Source organism: Calliopsis andreniformis, chromosome 6, assembly GCF_051401765.1.
Source record: "Calliopsis andreniformis isolate RMS-2024a chromosome 6, iyCalAndr_principal, whole genome shotgun sequence".
In the NCBI taxonomy this organism is placed as follows: Eukaryota; Metazoa; Arthropoda; class Insecta; order Hymenoptera; family Andrenidae; genus Calliopsis; species Calliopsis andreniformis.
In genome coordinates this window covers 7,961,006-7,982,430 of record NC_135067.1, presented here as the reverse complement: position 1 = coordinate 7,982,430, position 21,425 = coordinate 7,961,006, and the positions used below count along the sequence as shown (strand labels likewise).

Here is a 21,425-nt window from a genome sequence, read left to right as displayed (position 1 = left end):
TCATGTTTCGTTTTCAAGAACAGAGTTTAAATTACGATCCAGTACAAGTGTATGGAAATATAGTTTGAGGTATTTGAAGGGTACACAGGGTAAGGGGAGCACTCACGGTCTGACCATTGACTTTCTCTACTGCAAGCTAAAAACGTTCGTTTCTCCCTGTTTACCCTTCAAACACCTAAATCTGTATCTACTTCGACAAATATTTTCGCCCTTAATTAAAATTCAAAATCAATTTTTTTATCAACAAGTTCTAAAATATTCTATATAATGGTCTTTATTATCCACGAATATTAAACACCTCTGGGCGTTTGTGTCATAGAATATAAATATATACAAAAGAGGATGACAAGAATAATACAATTATGCACAAGCATTTCTTACGAAAACTCTGACGATTTGAATAAAACTGTAAATGTGAAAAATTCACCAAACAGAAATGTTCTACAATTTTTAATTATTTTTTGAGGAATAATATCGCGAAATAATCAATTAATGCCAAGAAAACCCTAGATTTTAGTTGTTAACAACGATAGTAATATTAATTACTATTAGTAACAAGATATATTTAAACAGGTTTGATAATACTTTCTAAACAAAAATAAAATGTTTCATGACTAAATAATAAAATAAGAGGTTTTTTGACTAACAATTACATATTTAAATATTGTAATATAAAACAAACTTAAAATTAGGAAAATATAGATTTATGCTTGATCAATCTATCAAGACTCACATTCTTCTCTTTCTCTTCTTCTTCTCCATTGGGACACTTGAATCTATCTTCGTAACTCATTGCTCTTGATAACACGGTTTCTTCTCTATTACTTGATCGTTCCTTTACAAAATAACTGGTCTAACATTAAAATAAACTATTGCTCAAGCAGAATTTTGAAAGAAGAAAAGATTTACCAAACAACGAATAAATAATAAGAACCTGTCAGTGGAGGTACTGAGTAACTGGTGACACGTGCTCTTCCATATATCACTGAGAAGGGTTCAGAAGGTGCGCGTTGCATCCAGGAGGGGCAAAATTGCACACTTTCCCTCTTCCTTCTTCCCTCGTTTCTCTCTCCCTCTCACATTGGATGCGGCCCTGAATGCAGGAAAAACGGATGACGATGAAAAACTCGAGGACGAATGATAGTGAAATTTCTCGTTTCGTGATATGGTTCAACGATGTCGGTGATCTATTCAGACATTTGTAACAGGTGGCACAGAAATTTCGATTATTTTTCCTGTTTTTTTAGCACTTCTTTGCTTGAGGAATTATGTATTGTCCATTTTTAAATGATTCATAGTTCTTCTCTTAAGAAAAGCATTGTTCCAATATTATTTAAATATTGACAAAATGATTTTTAAAAAACTTGCAACGTAATTATATAATTAGTCTTTGGCATAATAACATTATTATTACGTAAATGCTAAAGTTTTACAACACAAAAATCATACATTCTTCTTGTCATTAATTTTTTTTTAAATTTCAGATTTTTAAATTTATGTTTTCTTATTGGCAATTATAATATATAGGAATCTTTCGAAAGGTGGACTAATTAGTAAAACTATTACTTGCCGTAAAAATAATAATCATTTCTGTTCCATAAAGAATGTTAATTATGGAAAGCCTGACTTTCTCGGGAATCAGTGAACATGTCGTTCCGAGAGAAGTGTGCCTCCTCCAGTAGGAAACATTGAGCAACATTGTTGACATTGATGTTACGAAACAAATTGCCCGTCACTTTAGTAGTTTAGCATTATCGTAAAGAGATTAATTATTAATAATGGCGAAGGTCAGAACAAAACATAGTGTAGGAACAGAAGACATGCACATTTTAGAACATAAAAGAAACTTAACTCTCTCTAACTAAGTTTCTTCGAAATATGAATATTAACTTACAATTAGTATGTGTATGTTATTATTTTATTATTTAATTATATATGAATTTTTTTATGAAAAAGTACATCGTTTTTCATAGTTCTTCAGGATTACTATCATTTATAATAAGTATGGCGATGTTCAATAAAAAGTTCGTGAAAAAATATACAAGGTGTAAACAATATGCTTGATAAAATTTTAAATGTCAAATGGAATAGAAAATGTCCTACGACATAATGTTCTATCTGCTTCCATTTTGCAACAACAATGCCAAAGAAATAGAACGAAAATGTCAGATTTAAATTTTTCATAAAATCCACAGACTAATAACTTATAATGTAAAATAACTATAGAAAGAAATTTTAAAATCAGTAGAAAAATAAAACTAAAATTACATTTTAAAGAACACAGAACTTAAGAACAGCCGAAATATTTAAATCTTGTTATATTCAGTACTTATTTATAACTATTATATTACATTCACAGTCGTATATACAACTTTTACAAAATTCTCGGCTATACGTACAATTTAAATTTTAGCGCCTACTTCTTTGTTGAGTGTTTCGTGACAACTTCAAACAGTACCAACTTCATGTCGACAATGAGAGTATTTGTTGAAAAAGTAAGGCTAGTACTTGTTGAAGGAAAAGAAAGTATTTTTCAAGCAAAATAGTTCGAGTGCTTGTTATTGTTACATTCTTGTATTTAAATATATAATGTCGACGAAATCCTCCGTCGATTTGCGAGCAGAACTCGCAGAACTAGTAAAACGAAAAGCTGAAATAGCTGTAAGTATGAAAAAGCTGTCAAATTACGTCTTCTTTTTGTAAGCTTCCGTATGTTCTTACAAAGCTACTTGTATTACGTAATAAAAATTAGTTGTTATCATTATAAAAGATACTAATTTCGTTTTATTAATAAATGCTTTAAAAACTTCGGAAAAAAATGACAAGTTTATTGTTATGATTTGTACATTTTAAGGTTAGGTTAATATAACCTCTTAATCTGTCTTTTCAGTAATATTATATTTATTTCATATTTATGAACAATGATATTTAAAAATATTATAAAAGCACAATAAATGTTTTAAGACAACATAGTTATAATAATTTCTGAAAATTAGAAATTTCCATTACATTTATTTTGATACATTATTTCAAAATTTTGTGGTAGTATATTGTATCACTTGCTCTTGTTTGTTTATGATACACATTTCAAGGTTTTGGTAGAAAGATATATATACAGATAATGGACATTGAATTTTATTAAACATAATAGAATTGTCATAGAATAGTTACTTGAGTTAATGTGCGTTTATAATTTAATGAACGTAAATATAATTTACTATTGAATTTTAGCTACTTATTTTATAACAATAAATACAATATTATTTATGTATTTAATAAATGTAAATGTTTAACTTAGTATCTGAAAGTATTATTAATGTATAGATGGTGCAATAAATACTAATATTAATACTAAAATATTTAACTTAGAACTTTCAAGATGAATAATTTTATTAATAAAATATTGATCTAGAAATATAGAAACAAATTAAAAACAAGTAAACTAAAAAAAAGCTTGAAAAATTTTTTTTTCATAAATCATTATATTTTTATAGGATACTCTCGCAAATTTAGAACGTCAAATATATGCATTTGAAGGAAGTTACTTAGAAGACACACAATTATATGGGAATATAATACGTGGTTGGGACAGGTATTTGGCTAGTAATAAAAATACTAATAGTAAAGCAGACAAACGTAATAGGAAGTTTAAAGAAGCTGAAAGGCTTTTCTCAAAATCTTCCATCACCTCTATGGCAGTAAGTGATTAAGATTCAATCATATTTGTGTTATATTGTATAAAAAAGAGTTAAACGTATATTTGATTTATACATAGGAAATATAATTGAAAAGTATTAAATAAGATTTTAATTATATGAAACTATAGAAAAAATATATTTTTACAAAAGTTAATTTTGTAAATTAGTATATATTTAACCACTTAGGTTTTCGCTTAGTTTGTAATACCATACAAAAAGGAAGAGTTAGATTCACCATATAAACGCAAGGGGTTAAATTGAGAGATAAATATTAAAAACTCAAGAAGTTAAATTAAGAGATAAATATTAAATATTAATAATTCATGGTTGATTTATGCATTCATATATTAATTTTAAATGTATAAGTAATATCTACTGTATACATTTCTATTTTATTATTCTTTTAATGTCAAAGAAAACTATAATCTTTAAAGAATATACATTAGAAAATATATCAGATATATATATATTCAAATAACAAACATAACTTTACAGGCTGTCAGTGGACTTGTTGAAAATACCCAGGAAAAAAGTAAGGACCTCAATGGATATTCCTGAGATAGTTAATTTTTTACTGAAAAAAGTACAACTTATTTTTCATCCTACTATCCCTTCCAACTTTTCTTTTTATCCTGTCCTTGCAAATAATTCATTTTAGTTAAATTATTCTTGGTTATATTTCTTTTCCTTTTCTATATATTGATCGTACTGTCTTCCAAAAAAGTAGTAACAAAAACTATTTGTTACAAGGCACTGTTAGCTAGATTAACGTAAAATATCTGGACTGATATTCGATACTATTTTGAACAAAATAATTTTTATTTTTTTTCTGTATTTATGCTATCAATAAATTTTTATTTATTTCCACAGTTTATTCTTACAATAATTTATTTTCAATTCTTCAAATTCGACAATCACGTAAATTGCTTTTGTCTATTTTATCTATGTTTGTCTTTTCCTGTATTTAAGTAATAAATAAGTTAAACATATTTCTGGCTCTGTCTGTTGCATTGTTTTGTTGTATGTATATGTTAGTAGTAAATTTCTCTGTAATTTGCTTTTCTTGTATATGTTGAAAGTATAGAAAAACGTTGACTCAATATTATTACTTTACTTTCTATGTTTGCCTGTTCTCTGTATGTGAGCATTAAATAAATTCATATTTTCTGTATAAGTGTGAGTATAATAGAAAAATTTCTTGTATACTCTCTACAAATTTTCAAATTTATTTTTCATTGACTACATGGAAAAAGTAAACATATAAGTTAAAATCTCATGAGCTAATAGTTATTTGTGTGTAAAGTACTCTTTGAATCATATATGTTTGTTTAGCTTTACGAATATTTTTTGTTGATATTACGTACTTATGTACAGTTGTTGCATTTGCTCTTTTGTAGCTTACCTTAGATTTAAAAAAGGTGTATAATATGAAACTAGTACTTTGATTGATTAAACAGTTTACATTTTCAATTAAATTTAATATTTATTTTCATTCTAATTGGTACATTAATTTCCACACTTAAATAATTTGTTCAGAAAGTACTAGCAGAACACAAATTATGTTTTTTATTTATCTAAATATTTGGAAAAAAATGCAAAATTAACTTCAGATTAAAAAGTTTAAATAATCAGATTATTCATTAAAATCTTGTCTTCGAACTTATGTTTGTGATTAAATTTTAAAAATTATGTTGTTATTGAAAAATACAGAAGTTGTCCTTAAATGCATGATTGTAAAATGGATCTTAGACAAACATTTTTATGCATAACTTCGTTAAGTAATTGCAGAAAGAAATCTTAAACAAATTTATTTAACTTTTACTACATATTTATTTTAAAAAGTATATTGGAAATATATATAATAACATCTGCAATGCATACAGTTAGTATGTATTTAAAGTATTTTTTTTAAATGGCGTTTTTGTTTCAATTTTTTATACTATTACTTTATGCATATTACATTATTATTTATTAAAAAATATATAATCTTATAACTGGAATTTTACATACAGTAGTATAATTTAATAGATTATGTAAAAATTTGTTAAAGTTCCACAGTGATTCCTAGAAAGTAATTCATAAATTGAAGCAAGCAAGAGATGCATTCCAAGGTTTAACACTGAGATATTTAAATATTATTACATAGTAAATACTTTACGATAGTACTGCAAGATTATACGTGTACATGAAGAAATATATTTCAAAAAACTCTTACAACACATGCATTTAAGGATCACCACTTCCACAGTAAGGATTTACGAATCTAATAGTATCTATACTACATTTAATAATACCTCAAAAGGTAATAAGATATTACTAATAACTAATTACAAAAGGTTTTTTTTTAAATAGTACTAAAATAGTGGCTTGTAACTCAAATTAGATCATTCTAATCGTTTAATCAATCAAGAATCGTGTAATTAAACACCATATAACTAGTCGGTTGACAGACCAAATTAGAAAACGGATGAACCAAACTGTTGAGCAGACGATCGATTAAATGCATTGTCGGTCGATCGAGCCTCGAACCGATCGAGGATCGCGGATTTTGCATTCTAAACCTAATTCCAGTTGACCGGTACAGCGAATCGGAGTCACAAATCGGCAACAGCGGTAGCGAAGACAATTGCAGCCTCGTTAATTCTCACGGGACGACCGGCAATAGCAACAACAACAGCAACGGTAATAAGGAGTCCACGGGGAAAAACCATTCCCTGTCCGGGCAGTATAATCAAAATGGATCTTTATCGTCTTCCACCGAAATGTCTGGACAGTTCACAAATGGACACGCGAGCAACGGCAGCCTCGAACATGCCTCCTTGAAGGAGAACACTGGGAAAGAGGCTGCGAAAAATAAATCTGGGAACAGCGTTAAAAAGAACAACAATAAGAGGTCTAGGAACAGGTAGAACATCACTACGCTATCCTTTTCTAATTACTTTTCACAGTTTAAGAGACGTTCGAGCGAACATTTTTCTCTTCGGATTGCTACAGTATTCCCTCGTTATAAACTCGTTGCTATATTCATAACGACTTGGACTTAGAAAAGGACTCGCGTGATCGAAACACTTATGTCTTCATCGATTTGTAATTACGTAAATCTATTGACTACTGAAAGTCCTTTGACATGTTCATGGGTCTTATGACCAATGTGGAGGAAGGAAAAGACTACAAAAATAGAAATAAAAATAGAGCTAGGCCTTACGAGAGCTCCCTGAGTGCAGCACTTATTTCGTACAGTTGGTTCAGAAATATAGCGTGATCGTAAAATTAATGAAATAGTACAATGAATACTGGAAGATGAGGGCTTCTCTTGCAGGCGCGCGATCAATTGTTGTCTGTTTATATTAAGCGACACTTCCACTCTATGCTTCAATTTACCACGCTATATTTTTGAGCAAATTGTAATTGGAAGAATTTATCAAGTCGACTACGCCAATATTCTTTTTTGTGGATTGTATGTAATTTTGTTATAAATAATTCAGATGCATCATGTGTCATTTTTAACAGAAATACACAAGAACTCGAGTAATTATTTATCAAAATCCAGTAAAGAATTATCAATTCCGTCTAAGGCCTAGGTCTTCATTTCTTAGGATTTCATTGTTCCTCGAGTATCGAACCCTTGCTTGCACAGCTTCTCAAAGGATTTCGAGGACTTTAAATGAAGTGGGAAACGCGCACTTATGCGAATTTTATTGTACTTAGAGCACACAAGTTTCACTTTCATGCACTCTCATTCCCATTTCTAACAAGGAAACGAGCTACTGACATAGAAGTTTACTTCTGAAACGTACCCTTCATTACGAGCACTTCGTTAGTGAACTGTGAGCCTTTAGCGAGGAAATACTGTACAGAAAAGGTCAGTTATAGTTACGATTTTCATGACGAATTATAATTGCACACGTTACATCGCTACCACTATTTTTTATTTCCTCAAATCGAACAATTTTTAATTATTAAATTCTCTCAAATATTAAACATTGAAATATATTAATATATTCTAATTTTCAACGTCTTTCTATTGTATATTTTTTGTATTCATAAATTACAATTCGTAGAATAGAATCACCTAAGATCGAAAAACGTAACTATATCTAGGTACTTCCTGTATTTCTTTCAACTCACTCGATTTCATCGTCACACGAAATCTCACTCTATTTTATAATAATTGCACGAACAATGAATTTTTATAGAAGAGCGAATTTTAAAGGCTATTTATTAATGATAAGAATCCTAGAGATAATAATAAAAATTAAAGAACTCGGTTGACGAGAAGTGGTAAATAAGAAACTATTTTGCCGTCGATATAGAACACTTTACTTTCCGTTTTAACGCCTAAAAGACGGAATGAACTAAATTGTAAAGTAATGTGTAGTGTGTGAAATTAAGTAAATTGGAATTAAGGAGAGAACTAAAGTAAATGCTAAGGAATTATTCTTTAAGTATTATTCGATTGCTGTGCAGTATATTTTAGGCTTAAAACTAGCACTGATGTTCTGGCTAATTTGAGATTTGGTTTATTGTATTTAATTTTCTTAACATATAAAAACTATTTCCAAGAATTAAAGATGGTCATATTTTTTTTAACAATTCTAATTCAATATTAAGTATACTATACACATATAAGGTATTAATTGTAATATCCTTAATTCAAATTTTAAAAATCTCTGCAATAATTATTTTTGCATTGAAAGATGTACATTGTTTAGAACATATAACATATAAATTGTAATTGTAGTAAAAATAAGGATATAATTGCACAAAGAAATTAAAATAGACAAAAGTTAAGTGTTACTTCTTTTCGTAATTGCCATTTAGTAATTTAAAAAATTGATTAACTGATTCTGCTGAAGATAGGTATATAATAAAGTTATTAACTTTTCTGTTTCGTCGTACATTTTTTTTAAATAATAGCGTTTTAAGTTTTGGTAATACAATATGCTTTTTTATCTCATTCTTTACAACGTGATTTACGCTATAACATTGAAATTTAACAAAAAATATAAAAATAAAACGAATATTTTTTGTAATCACCATATTTGAGTGAAGTGTTGTAAATAAAGTGTTCGGAAATGATTAAAGTTTTAAATATTTTTGTCTTTATTTTAAACGAACTTTGTCACTTTTTATTAAATTATATGTATACATAAGCAAAATTTACCTTTCTAATAAAACTATTATATAAATCTAAAGTATTCTAAATCCGTAACACAATAATAGTATTTTAATATCAATATTTATAATTTGATTTTTATTTTTAGTATCTACATTTATAAGTTTTTAAAAAAAAGACACCCAGTCTTTTATTAAATCGTCTTCAGTTCGTACATGAGATATATAAATACCAACATAAAAAATGGCAAAATTGATGGTATATGATTAATTTTATCAATAAACATTAAGTGCAAGTATGAAAATATCTGAAATTCTGATACTTTATTGTTCCCAATTCCTGTTTTCTTTTATTCTTTCAATTGGTGAATTGACTCCTGTTGCTCCAATAAAACAAGAAGGCTAAATAGCCTGCACAGTCCTCAGCTTCGAAGGAGTTACCGAACGTCCCCCATTGCTGTCGTGTCAGGGAAATGGGGAGGATGAGCTTGTGAGAGTCACGGGGGGGTCCAAATCATATACACTACGTATAGCAACCCTGGGGCAGAGTAGAATTATGCTTGTGTGGAGTACAATGGAAGCAGAGTAGGGAGCGACGATAGGTCATAGCGTGGGTAAGCCATTTGTTCCACTTCCATCGGTCCCATGTGATTAAGTAGGGGTAAGTCTCATGCGGCATGCCATGCCCAGTAAATTCCTTGTCCAGAGAGAAAGACAAACCCCTGCTCGCACATCCCACACCTCCTGGCAGCTTATGGTACGCAAGTGGGGGGTTCACATTCCCCTCTCTACAAGGAATTTACTAGGCACACTGGTACCATATCCCCATTCCACGAGTCTGGTGTCCCTGAGTAGGGGTAAGTCATTTGTCTCATGCAAATGCTCAATAAATTCCTTGTCGAGAGGAAGGCGAACCCTCCGCCCTCACATCTCACACCTCCTGGTAACCTATGGTACGCAAGTGGGGGGTTCACATTCCTCTCTTGGGAAGAAATTTATTGGGCAGTGCATAGTGGGAATGTGGGAACACTGGTCCCATGAGTCTGGTATCACGTATCATTGTTTTCGGCCAAACGCGGTTTTCTGCGAGACTAATAGCTAGGTAAAACACTTATATTCATAGCAGCTGTGAAAGAGTAGGCATCGGGATGTGACTTGCTATTTAATTTTTCTGACAATGAGAACAATCAAATTAAAAAAGGAATCGTTTTCACTTATTTTATAAAATATTAATAATTTAAGTTCAGTGTTATTGACTTAGGCATGTACTATTTTCGTCAACGTTCAAATCACGCTAGAAAACACCGGTTCTCGTCCGATCACCGAAGTCAAGCAACGTTGAGCGCGGTCAGTACTTGGATGGGTGACCGCCTGGGAACACCGCGTAACGTTGACATTTTTTTTGTATTTTAAATAGCAAGATTAACAAAGAAACGTTGATCTTACATTTCTCATTAATTAATTGTTTACTATTTCTTTACTATTTAGCTAATGTATTTGTATTCATTGTTATTTTTATAATTATTTAAATAGAATTTGATAGCATCAAGTAATTAAAATACTTGCGTCGCGTGTTACTCTGATAATGAAAACACGAGTAAACATTCTGGCCATACACATTTCAAAACCTAAACAGTGTATAGAATGACTTAAATTGAAACATGCTCTTTAAATGTAACATAATACTAAAAGAGGTATATCAACTTACAATTAGAATTGAATAATAATTTTCAGATACTCTTACCACTTGTTTATTGATTAACAATAAACATTTACTGTTTTAAGTATAACAAACAACGTATTTTATATACGTTTTGTTATTATTGATAAAGTACCACAAAAAATATTTAAGCATAAGCATTATGAAAAATTAAAATTTTACTAATATTGTCGTACAAAACTTAATTATTGCTATACTTATATGCTTTAAAATTATTTACATTTGCATTCATCTTTATATCATTAATTTTTATGATATACTTATATACACTATTTATACTTAAAAAGTTTATATACAGCTATTAATTATGTTTATATCACTAAAAGACTAATTCTGTACAATAAAGTAAATACAAGATGCTTTTCTCTTTTTTTAACAATTACGTATTCAATTAATATATGATACATAATATACACTTATATTATCAAAGAATGCAAATTTAATGTACATATTGTCAATTATGAGAAATTACACATTACATGTACATTATTTACATAATAATTCATTGTATATTTACATATTATAAGTGAAAGAAATATTTCTTTTCATTTCACATTATTTTTATTCAAAATTTTTATATCTTTTTATAACATAAAATATGGCTCAACGTCTTGTGACTGTAGTAATAGTACTATCTTTCTCAATAATTTATGAGCTGTCTGCTTTTCACAAATTAGATCATAAATGCCTTTCTCTTCTGCATCTCGTATGAAATCTATTAATACTAATCTTATAGAATTAAGATCAAATATACAGTGATTTATTCCAAATGTGTATTTTTTGAAATTTGTTACTTCATCCTTTTTTAAAATCATATTTAGGCGCCGTTTAGCTATAAATATTATAAAATCAAAAAACATAATATAGTCCATTCCGTGCGTGGATTTCAATATGAGTTGACAGTGTTCTGCCCAATTACTCATATCCTTACAATCATTAACTTCTTTCATTACAGAAGACAATCCTTCTTTTAATCCTCGCCATACATTTAAAATATTGCATCCATTGATCCAATTATGATTAATAGAAATCGTATCCTCCTATTAACAAGTTCACATTAAATTAAATATATTGATCATAAAGCAGTATAATGTTCCCTTGATTCTTAATACCTTCCCAGATCTTTCAAAACATGGACAATCTTATTCTCTCTATTTCTCAGATTAATTTTTAATTAAAGTTGTGGACTATTAAAATATAAAATGCTTTCATAATTCACTTACTCTCATTTTTTCTCATTCCTAACAAGCTATAAATTATATATTAAAGAAGTATAAACACAAAGGTTGGCTTCTACCAAAACAGGTCAAGGATTAGGACAGAAAGAATACCAACTTTCGAAACTGATTATTGTTCTTTTCAAATCAACCAAGAATTAAGGAAACACTATACATAAACTATCTAAATAATAATGGCTTCAACAATCATTTTAATTCTAAATAATTATTTCTATCTAAATAATATTTGGAATCATATGCAACCAGTAATACATTAAAATAACTTATGATCATTTTTTAGCTTTATTTAATAATACTTGGTTAAACTTACCAGATTCCAAACTTGATGATACCATCCAGATGGCACAAATATAATTTCTCCAGGTTTTTGAATTACATCAATATACTTTATTATACGTTTATCATAGGTCTTATATTTTTTATAATCATTTAATTCTTCAGACGTTGCATCATATATCAACTGGCCATAAGTATCTCGTAGAAAATCTTCTTGACCTGGAGGAAAAAGCAACCAACGCTTTCTTCCTACTATGTTTGCAGACCAACTGTAAGACCCAAATACGTCCATATGTAGAGGTGTCCTACATAATGAAAAAACATTCATTTTTAAAAAAAGATAATATAACATATTGAAATGTAAAAAATATAAATATATTCTTACCATGTTCCTCTTGGTCCCATATACACAAACCTATAATCATCATTAAAATCAGGGTTTGCTATATAATATTCATTTAACCAGTCAGATGCAAAAAATTGAGGAACATCATATATGGGAGCATTGGGGAATAATTTTGGACAATGCCAATCCTTTAAGTATAAAAGTGGCATACCATCTAGATAGTTATTTTTTATGTAGTCCATCCAATAGTTCAAATAATGTCTCATTTCCATATCTCCTTTAGATTGTGAATTATAATATTTTTTGTTACAGTCTGCGACTGGTACCATGCAATTTCCTATAAATAAATGTAGCTAATACAATATAAAATATTACGTCTCAAATGATATATCTTTAAAAGAAATATATAAAAAATATACATAACAAGTGGAGACTATTTACCAAATGATATTTCAAGGGCATTGAAATCTGGTGCACCGTCTAAGTTCCATTGCTTTCTACAGGACCATTTTTCTGTCACATTTGATTTAAAGATGCATGGTTTATTTGCAATTAAATATTTGGTAAAAAATTCATCGTATGTTATTGAAGGATTGAGATAATCAATCCAATCTATTATAGCAGTATTTTCACTAATAGTTAACCTCTTATTTTCAATTTCGACTTGTGGCATTATGCACTTTTAGTTTAATAAAAACTTAATAACACAACTTCATTACATTTTTATATATAACGAAGTGTAGAAATCTAGAGCAACGTATAGCTGCTTTTAAAAATTTATAACGCTTTCTTCTAAGCATATAGAATATAACAGACTATTTTAAAATCACCTTGAAATTTTATCAATTGTGTATCTGGCTACTCTTGCTGTAATTAATACTATATCATTTGTCATTATATTCGTTACTATATACAATGCAAGGAATAATTTTTGACATATTACTATTTGCTACTTTTATTCCTACATGGCATTTATCTTTTAAACTTTTTGGTTAAGTACTGTTATTTTTTTGTTAATAATTTAAATGATTGAAACGTATGCTTATTAAATAGTGTCAAATATATCGTACGATTCTATAATTCAATACTTTATGGTAAAATATAACAGGAAATGTAATTTTCTTTTATAATTTTACCGAGAATTGTTTAAATACAATGTGTCGATCAATAAATACAGCTAGCGTATAATGTATAAAATAGATCAATCATAAACAAATTACAACAGCTATTATTTACAGCTAATATTAAATTAAATAATATTCAATAAAATTAGTAAGAATATTCTTTAAACGTCCCTCCAGTAATGCATTTTTTGTATCATTTGTATATTCGTCGAAAAGGGTTATTAATATGTAATAATGTGAATTTGTTCAATTTATTTTCAAATATTTATATTCTTAGTGTTAGTATGCTTATTTATGTTTCCATATACAGATCACTTTTGTTAATCAAACTAAATTTGTCTTAGAATAAATTGGATATTTCCTGAAAATTGTAAGTTTCTTGAAAACGCGCGCTTTTTTGCAAACCTGTTCATCTGTACAAAACCAATTTCCCTGTTAAAAATCCGTAACAACTTGAAAATCCCAATAGTAAAACGCATAACAACAAGATTCCTAGAATCTCTAGATTTCAACCAATTGTAATAGGGATACAGTGAAATTTATGCTAATGTTGGTAGAAAAGAAAAAAGTTTTTTTTTTATTATGAGTCCAATGAAAACAGCATGCACTTGCACAGAAGGTAAAGCTTGAACTCAAGACATCTTTCTGATATAAATATACATTATAGTTTATGCACGAATATGCAATATCAAAACAGGAATCACAGAGCGGCGTTCAAGAAAACGTATAAAAGTATTAAAATAATCACGTTAGATGTTCAGTAACAATAAGAATGGCGTACAACGAAAACGAAATGTATTGGAGCTCGTGTATACGAGCCGAAATAAAATTTGATTGATTTATAATTTAAGCAACAATTAATCGAAATACGCTGTGCTGAAAGCGTTGTCAATATAATAGACATTTCTCATTATTACTAATTGCAATAGATTTACAAAGTGGTTTTTGAATTTGTTAATGTCTGTGTTCAGATTTACACGAATGACTTGTACTGGCTGTAGATGGTACATGTAAGCATCAATGTGGATAAAATTAAAAAAAAGGATATACATTAATAACATTTGTAGGTTTGTCAGCTGATCCTTGTCTGACAACAACACGTAAAGAATGTACAGTGATAAACTCAAAATTAAATCACCCACGTAATAACTGCAGTATCAAGTATTATAGCTTGATTCATGTCATAAGCTTTTAGTGGGTGTAAGTCTGATGAAAGGATGGGAAATAAAAGTAGTTGCTGTGTTTATTCTAGTCCGCAAGTCGGACGGAAAGAACTAGGATCTGAAGGTCCTATACGTGATCTTACAGAGCATCTACCTGAAGGTGGAATTAGTGTTAATAATTTACAACATATTAGTGAACGTGAATCAGAAGATTTGGATCCAGATCCATCTTTACATCCATGCGCTGGCACTATTTTTATGGAACGATCTAAACAAGCTATTGAAAGTGTGTATTATTATATTCAAACATTAAAGAGCTAATTTTTTATTCTTACAATAATTTTACATGTGTTAAGCTATGTAAAATATACATTTCTTTTCCAGATGGAATGGTAAGGAAAAAAAGTCAACACCAAATTTCAGATACAAGACCTTTAAAAAAAAGTAGTAGTTGTAGTACAATATACTTGGATGACAGTACTGTTTCACAACCTAATCTCAAAAACACTGTGAAATGTGTTGCCTTAGCTGTGTATTATCACATTAAAAATAGAACTTCACAACGACAAATTGATATATTTGATGAAAAACTTCATCCTTTAACGGTAATTGAATCATGTATTTTTAATAATAATGAAAAGTCGTGATCTTAATGCATGCCCCTTTTAATGATAGACAAATATAAACAACTCCTAGCATATTATCTGCTAACAGTGAATTATTTTTACAAAAGATGTTTTAATAACAAGTAGTCATTAAAAGTTCAGTTGTTAGAAATTATTTATATTTATCTAATGTTACATTTTAAATTTGATATTATCTTAAAAGTTACTATTCAAATCATAACATTCCTTTACAAGTTAAAAAGTTAATCCCTTTCTACTCAGCGTTGTGTATACGCAACATTACATAGTATTAAATTTAAAGACTTAAGGTCATAAAATTTTATACAAAACCTATTTGGAGTTCTAGTAAATTTCCTTCAAAATCTAAACATATTCAGCCTTGAAATAATCTGCAACTGTTTTTAAAGAAATTAATAAATTATTAAAAAAACGAAAGATTTAAAAACCCTTTATAACTTAATTTTATTTATTAATTTATGCATCTAATTTTCAAATTAAAAAAAGGGGAGAACAAAATTTTAATTACCAAATTCAGAAAGGCTGAGATTTTAAACTTTAATAAAAAGATTAATATTGATATTTTAGGAATTATATAAAGTAAGAATATTATTGTTAATATTTATAGAGACAATAATTTATAATTTTTGTATATTTTATTCTATATTCTCATGTTATACATATGTTTCCCATCAACTGTAGAAGTATAATTATCCTTTACTTGTTTACAGAGGGAGGGTGTTACAGAAGATTATGATAAATATAATCCAGAACATAAACAAATTTATAAATTTGTAAGGACATTGTTTAATGCTGCTCAACTTACAGCTGAATGTGCCATCATAACATTAGTTTATCTGGAACGCCTACTTACTTATGCTGAAATAGATATAACACCAGCTAATTGGAAACGAATAGTACTTGGAGCTATTCTGTTAGCATCGAAAGTATGGGATGACCAAGCAGTATGGAATATAGATTATTGCCAAATTCTTAAAGATATTACTGTGGAAGATATGTAAGTTTGTGTACAAGTCATTAAAAAAACAATCTATATAAAGTTTTTTTTTAATCACAAAATATTATGTGTTTAGGAATGAGTTAGAAAGACAATTTTTGGAAATGCTACAGTTCAATATAAACGTTCCTTCTAGTGTGTATGCTAAATATTATTTTGACCTCCGCACACTTGCAGAAGCAAATGAATTAACATTCCCTAGTGAACCACTTAGTAAAGAAAAGGCGCAAAAATTGGAGGCGATGTCGAGGGTTTACGAAGACAAAGTTACTGCTGAAGCTTTACGTACTGGTAGTAAAAAATGGTCAAGTTTAGATAACATATGCATAGGCGGACCTAGACGTAGTATTGCTATTCTATCCTAAATTTTGGATATAAGTAAATGTGTTGCTTATATCCATACCTTCTCAATCAAGGTACGTGAATAAACAAAATTTTATAGACCTTCTATAATATAGTATTAATTAATTTCAAAAATTCGTAAGCATATCATTTTTATTATTCAATACTTTGTATTTCCTACTTGAATTGTATATTCTATTTTAATGTAATACATATTTTATAAAAATTATTCAACAAATTTTCCAATCTTTGGAACATTTAATTCTGTTTAATTGGCTTAAGCAATTACATTAGTTTACTTATAACTCCAATTTTAAATATAAATTATTAATTCTTCTAATAAGGAAAAGAAAAACATTCTTCTAACATAATCGCTTTTAAGATTAACATTTTAAAACAAATCTTTTAATCCATTTCAATATTGAAATGTCATGAAATAAGTAAAAACAATTATTAAACATTGTACTCTTAACATTTTCAATACTTCCTTTATTAAAACTGTAAAAATAAGTTATATATATTAATTAAATTATTTAACAGTCACATTTATATAGATTTATTAACAGTTATATTTAAAGGTCTAAAAATAGGCCTTGTTGTCAGTTTTAGTTTGAATTAATGATAGATTTACATTTTGCGCATTTTCATGGAATTAATTACATATGATTCTAAATAAATATATCTGAAGAACTTATGTAAATGAAAGTCTTATCAGTTATTTTGATATATTTAAAGTATCTTTTTATATTTGGAAATAAGAATACCAAACTTCTGTTTACATGTAATTTAAATAAAACAATGAATATGTGAAGCAATGCAATTTGTTGATAAAGAAATTACAATGATGTTATGTATCTTTTGTAATTTTTTTACTTATTCAATTATTAATTATAATCATAATTATAATTACACACACAGACACACACACACACACATACACAAAACATTTTGAATATGTACATTTGATCATTCTATATGATCAAAATGTTTAATACTTCCAAAATTATTAAAAGTAATAGGCAAATTATAATACCATTCTGTATCATTTATATAAGTAGATCCTTTGCCATATTTTATATCTCTAACATGATAAGTGCTGTTACGAATTGCTTTGAAATTTTGAGAATTCTCTCTTGATCTTTGTTATATACATAAATAATGCAACATTGTACATGTATGCATATGCACCATAATAAAATAGGGTATAACGGGTAGTGGAAGATAAGGCCACAAAAATGTCTCCACCTGTATAGCACTGGACTAATGTATCATATTTTTGAGAGCTTTATTAAAATATTTTTAAGCAAAAATGCATACATAAATATAACTGTGACATTGTGATCTTCTTTTAAAACTACACCCATTTCTCAAAATATTAACATTTTGTTATAAATATATTAATTAATTTACATATTTAATTTTTCTCATTAGTGCAATTGAAATATAAAGTAACAGAAATGCACAATGATCTGTCAAAATGACTAACATTTAATTGTTATATTAGAGGACGTTTTATACATGAAAAACAAAATATTAAATAAATTTTTGTTCTCATTCATTTTTTATAACTATAGTTTATATAAACGAAATGAATATTCTTATTGTTGATACAACTTTGATCATTCGGTAGATAATTTTTTCTAATTATATACTAATTCATCATTAATTAATTTATGACAACCATATATTTTTATGGGTTATAATAATTATTGTATAGTAATAAAATACTAGCAAATGATAGTGTTTATATAAAATTGTGGATTTATAAAGTAGTACAATGTAGTACATGTAGTACCAGTTACATTCTTAACAAATTTTACTTATTTTAATTATCCAGTTGAACAACAGAAAACTTTTTAAATTTTACATTTTTTACATAGAAATTTTGAAGAATTATACAATTGATATTGAACAATTTAAAATAGTCAGATATATTATTTTAACATTGGTTATTAAAAATTCAAATATTATTTATTCAGTACTCAAAAAATTTACACAATTAAATAGATATTTGTTGTGTTCTTAAATTTGCAATACGATTGATAATGTCGAAAAAATTTGCTAATATCTACTTATTACAAAAAAATAAAACTTCCTAAAAACATCTAGACTATACTCATTTGCATACATTTGTAATTATGATTAAAATGTATCATACAGGCTAATGAACTTATTTATAATAATTGTTTGAAATTTTATATTTACTAACTAAGATCATGAATATAAATACTAAGACTTAGAAATAAGATAAGATTGAAATTCAAACTGGTTACATCGATAAGATTTATAATAATCCGAACTTCCAGTAAATTTTGAAATATTATAATGGAGTATTTCCAATTCATTCTTATTTTTATACTTTACTACAGACAGTGTCAAGAAATAAGTATTGTAATAGGAATTTTTTAACATAATGATTAGATTTGAATGTAAAATTAAATGTCAGAATATAATAGCATGTATAAATTTTTCAATTGCATTTATAGTACATAAAAGTATAAATATGATAATATGATGTGTATGATTTTTACTCAAGTGAGGCTTATTAGCTTTCTAATTCAAGTCGTAAAAATATATTTTGTATTATAATAAGAAATCAGTTTTATACATTATAATTATGTAAGGTATTAAAAAAGGAAAATGTAAATAATAAATGACTGTATTAAAAAACGCTAAAATATTAATTAAAATGACATGAATGCATATGAAATATAATCTTTTTTTTATTTTAATACTTTAACTTCATAAAAAATTAAGAGTTTTTATGAGTAGAAGTGTAGTCTAAAAAAATTTTAAGTTTTGTTTCTATTTGTAAATATATGTATTATTATTACATTATAAATGAAATTATTTTTGTAATGTCTCTTTAGTTATTAATACTGGTGTTTAAAGTTTCAATATTTATGGAAGCTTATTTTATAGAGTTTATATAAATTATTTTTTATGAAATTAAATAGAATTTTAAACATTCATTTTTAAACAAACTCATATATTTACTAATATACGTAATATTCAGTTAGTAAAAAGCATATGAATAAAAAATAAATAATGATTTTTATTTCTCATAATTTTTAGATTTTTAATTTATTATTGCAACAGATATGAAATATGTATAAAGCCTTTCCTTACATGATTATTTTCAATTATATAGCAACATAGCAATGAATTTTGTTTTGTACCTGAAAGCAACGAGCATCTCAAGGTCAAATATTCCTTTATGTGTTACTATAAACTCTATGTACTCTAAACATTTGTTAATTGAATTCATGAACCCAATAAAGTAATGGTATATAAGGATAAAGTGAATGAGGTCTCCATTATTTAGAGACTTGGAAAAGGTTTATGCGTGAAAAAGGAATGGCTGTTTAGCTCAGTAATGTCTGTTGTGATGCTTCCGAATATAGTTATGCTTCTCAAGCATACATAAGCTTAAACAAGCAATAAATTATGTTATATTTGTTAACTAAAATAGTTACTATTATGTAAAACAATAAATGTTTTTATATCCTAATTTCTGATCTACGTTATGCAGATGTTGTCTTAGTCCCTGTGTCTTATTATAGTTATTATGCACTCTTTAATAAACTATTAAATAGTTAATTTAACTGAGTAAATTTCTATCTACAGTTGACAGACAATTTAAATATTGACAGTTTTTATGTTCTATAAAAAAAATAGAACAGTGAATTGTAATTATATACAACAGATGACAATAATTTCGCGGATTTCCCCTCTCTGTCACTTAACGCGAATTAGTAATGCTCAGAATATTATCAGGTACATTCATTATTAATTTAATTAATATATTTAACGTCATTAAAGTATTTGATGATTCAATGATTTCGAAAACATCATGCACTCTACATCTACGCGAAAAAAAAGGTTTTTGTAGTAAGAAAATATTATTCTTACGTATAGCAGAAGATACAACATTATTAATAATTACTATATTATATTTACATAAATATATTCTAAAAATTTAGTAAAAGATTAAAAAATTAATAATTCTTTATTATTTATTGAGAAAAGGAACGTTTACAGAAATTTATAAAATTTTTAAAATATTACATTCGTCTAATTTATCATGGCGATAGCTGAATTCATTAATAATTAGAAGTGTAGTTACAAATATTCAATAAAAATATTAAAAACAAGTATTAGGATAAATATATGATCGTATTGTCGACATCTTAACAGGAAATCATCATTTAAAGTTGTCCATCGTTGTCACATTAAAAAGTTATTTTTCTTTCTGCATGTTTAATATCACTTTGTCTATCAAATCTACATTCTTATGAGATTTATATTGAAACATTTAAATTTTATCGCTGTAAGCGACTTCCACCACAAATGAGTGTATAGGATAGACTATAGACAGAATAAACAATGCTCTTTTCGTCCTACGCTTTTAGGACTCTAAACTCTTTGCTCTAAAACACTATCAGTTTTGTGTCACTCCCAATGTTAGCGGCTGAGCGTGAAATAAGAGTGCAGCACTGTGCGCGGTAAGAATTTCAAATATAATACCGACGTGAAATTAGATACAGGATGTCTAAATTAATAACAAATTGATAAAGCATATATACGGGATACGGGATGTCAAATGGTTGACAAAGTTCACATAAAACCTAAAATTTCTATTTTTCAAATCATTAGAATTTTCCAAAAACTTATTTTCTATTTCATTTGTAATCAAACAATTCTAATTCTTTGCATTCTACGGTTAAAATAATAGTATACACATGAAATCTGTCCAACCATG

General features: G+C 27.5%; 3 protein-coding genes and 1 non-coding gene across 5 annotated transcripts; 3 read left to right on the top strand and 1 right to left on the bottom strand.

Moving 5' to 3' along the window:
• Positions 1–2,475: 2,475 nt before the first annotated feature.
• Positions 2,476–8,434, top strand: Eaf6 (chromatin modification-related protein EAF6/MEAF6). Its single transcript, XM_076381070.1, has 4 exons — positions 2,476–2,661; positions 3,495–3,698; positions 4,194–4,230; positions 6,270–8,434. The coding sequence occupies exons 1-4, from the start codon at positions 2,590–2,592 to the stop codon at positions 6,605–6,607; spliced, it is 651 nt and encodes a 216-aa protein (XP_076237185.1). The 5' UTR covers positions 2,476–2,589; the 3' UTR covers positions 6,608–8,434.
• Positions 8,435–10,089: 1,655 nt separating this feature from the next.
• On the top strand, positions 10,090–10,209 carry LOC143181291 (5S ribosomal RNA). Its single transcript, XR_013002262.1, has one exon. It is a non-coding gene; the product is annotated as a 5S ribosomal RNA (ribosomal RNA).
• A 740-nt stretch (positions 10,210–10,949) lies between these two features.
• Positions 10,950–13,222, bottom strand: Jmjd4 (jumonji domain containing 4). Of its 2 annotated transcripts, none has more exons than XM_076380254.1 (4): positions 12,835–13,222; positions 12,433–12,730; positions 12,082–12,352; positions 10,950–11,573 (listed from the first exon to the last, which is right to left on the bottom strand). In XM_076380254.1, the coding sequence occupies exons 1-4, from the start codon at positions 13,064–13,066 to the stop codon at positions 11,118–11,120; spliced, it is 1,257 nt and encodes a 418-aa protein (XP_076236369.1). In that variant the 5' UTR covers positions 13,067–13,222; the 3' UTR covers positions 10,950–11,117. The 2 variants fall into 2 exon arrangements, with proteins under 2 accessions (XP_076236369.1, XP_076236370.1); XM_076380255.1 differs by having other exon boundaries at positions 12,433–12,746; positions 12,835–12,986.
• Positions 13,223–14,123: 901 nt separating this feature from the next.
• On the top strand, positions 14,124–16,958 carry Cycy (cyclin Y). The gene is made up of 5 exons (XM_076380253.1): positions 14,124–14,527; positions 14,585–14,966; positions 15,065–15,285; positions 16,035–16,321; positions 16,398–16,958. Exons 2-5 carry the CDS (start codon positions 14,735–14,737, stop codon positions 16,684–16,686), a joined length of 1,029 nt encoding a protein of 342 aa, XP_076236368.1. The 5' UTR covers positions 14,124–14,527; positions 14,585–14,734; the 3' UTR covers positions 16,687–16,958.
• The last annotated feature ends 4,467 nt before the right edge of the window (positions 16,959–21,425 follow it).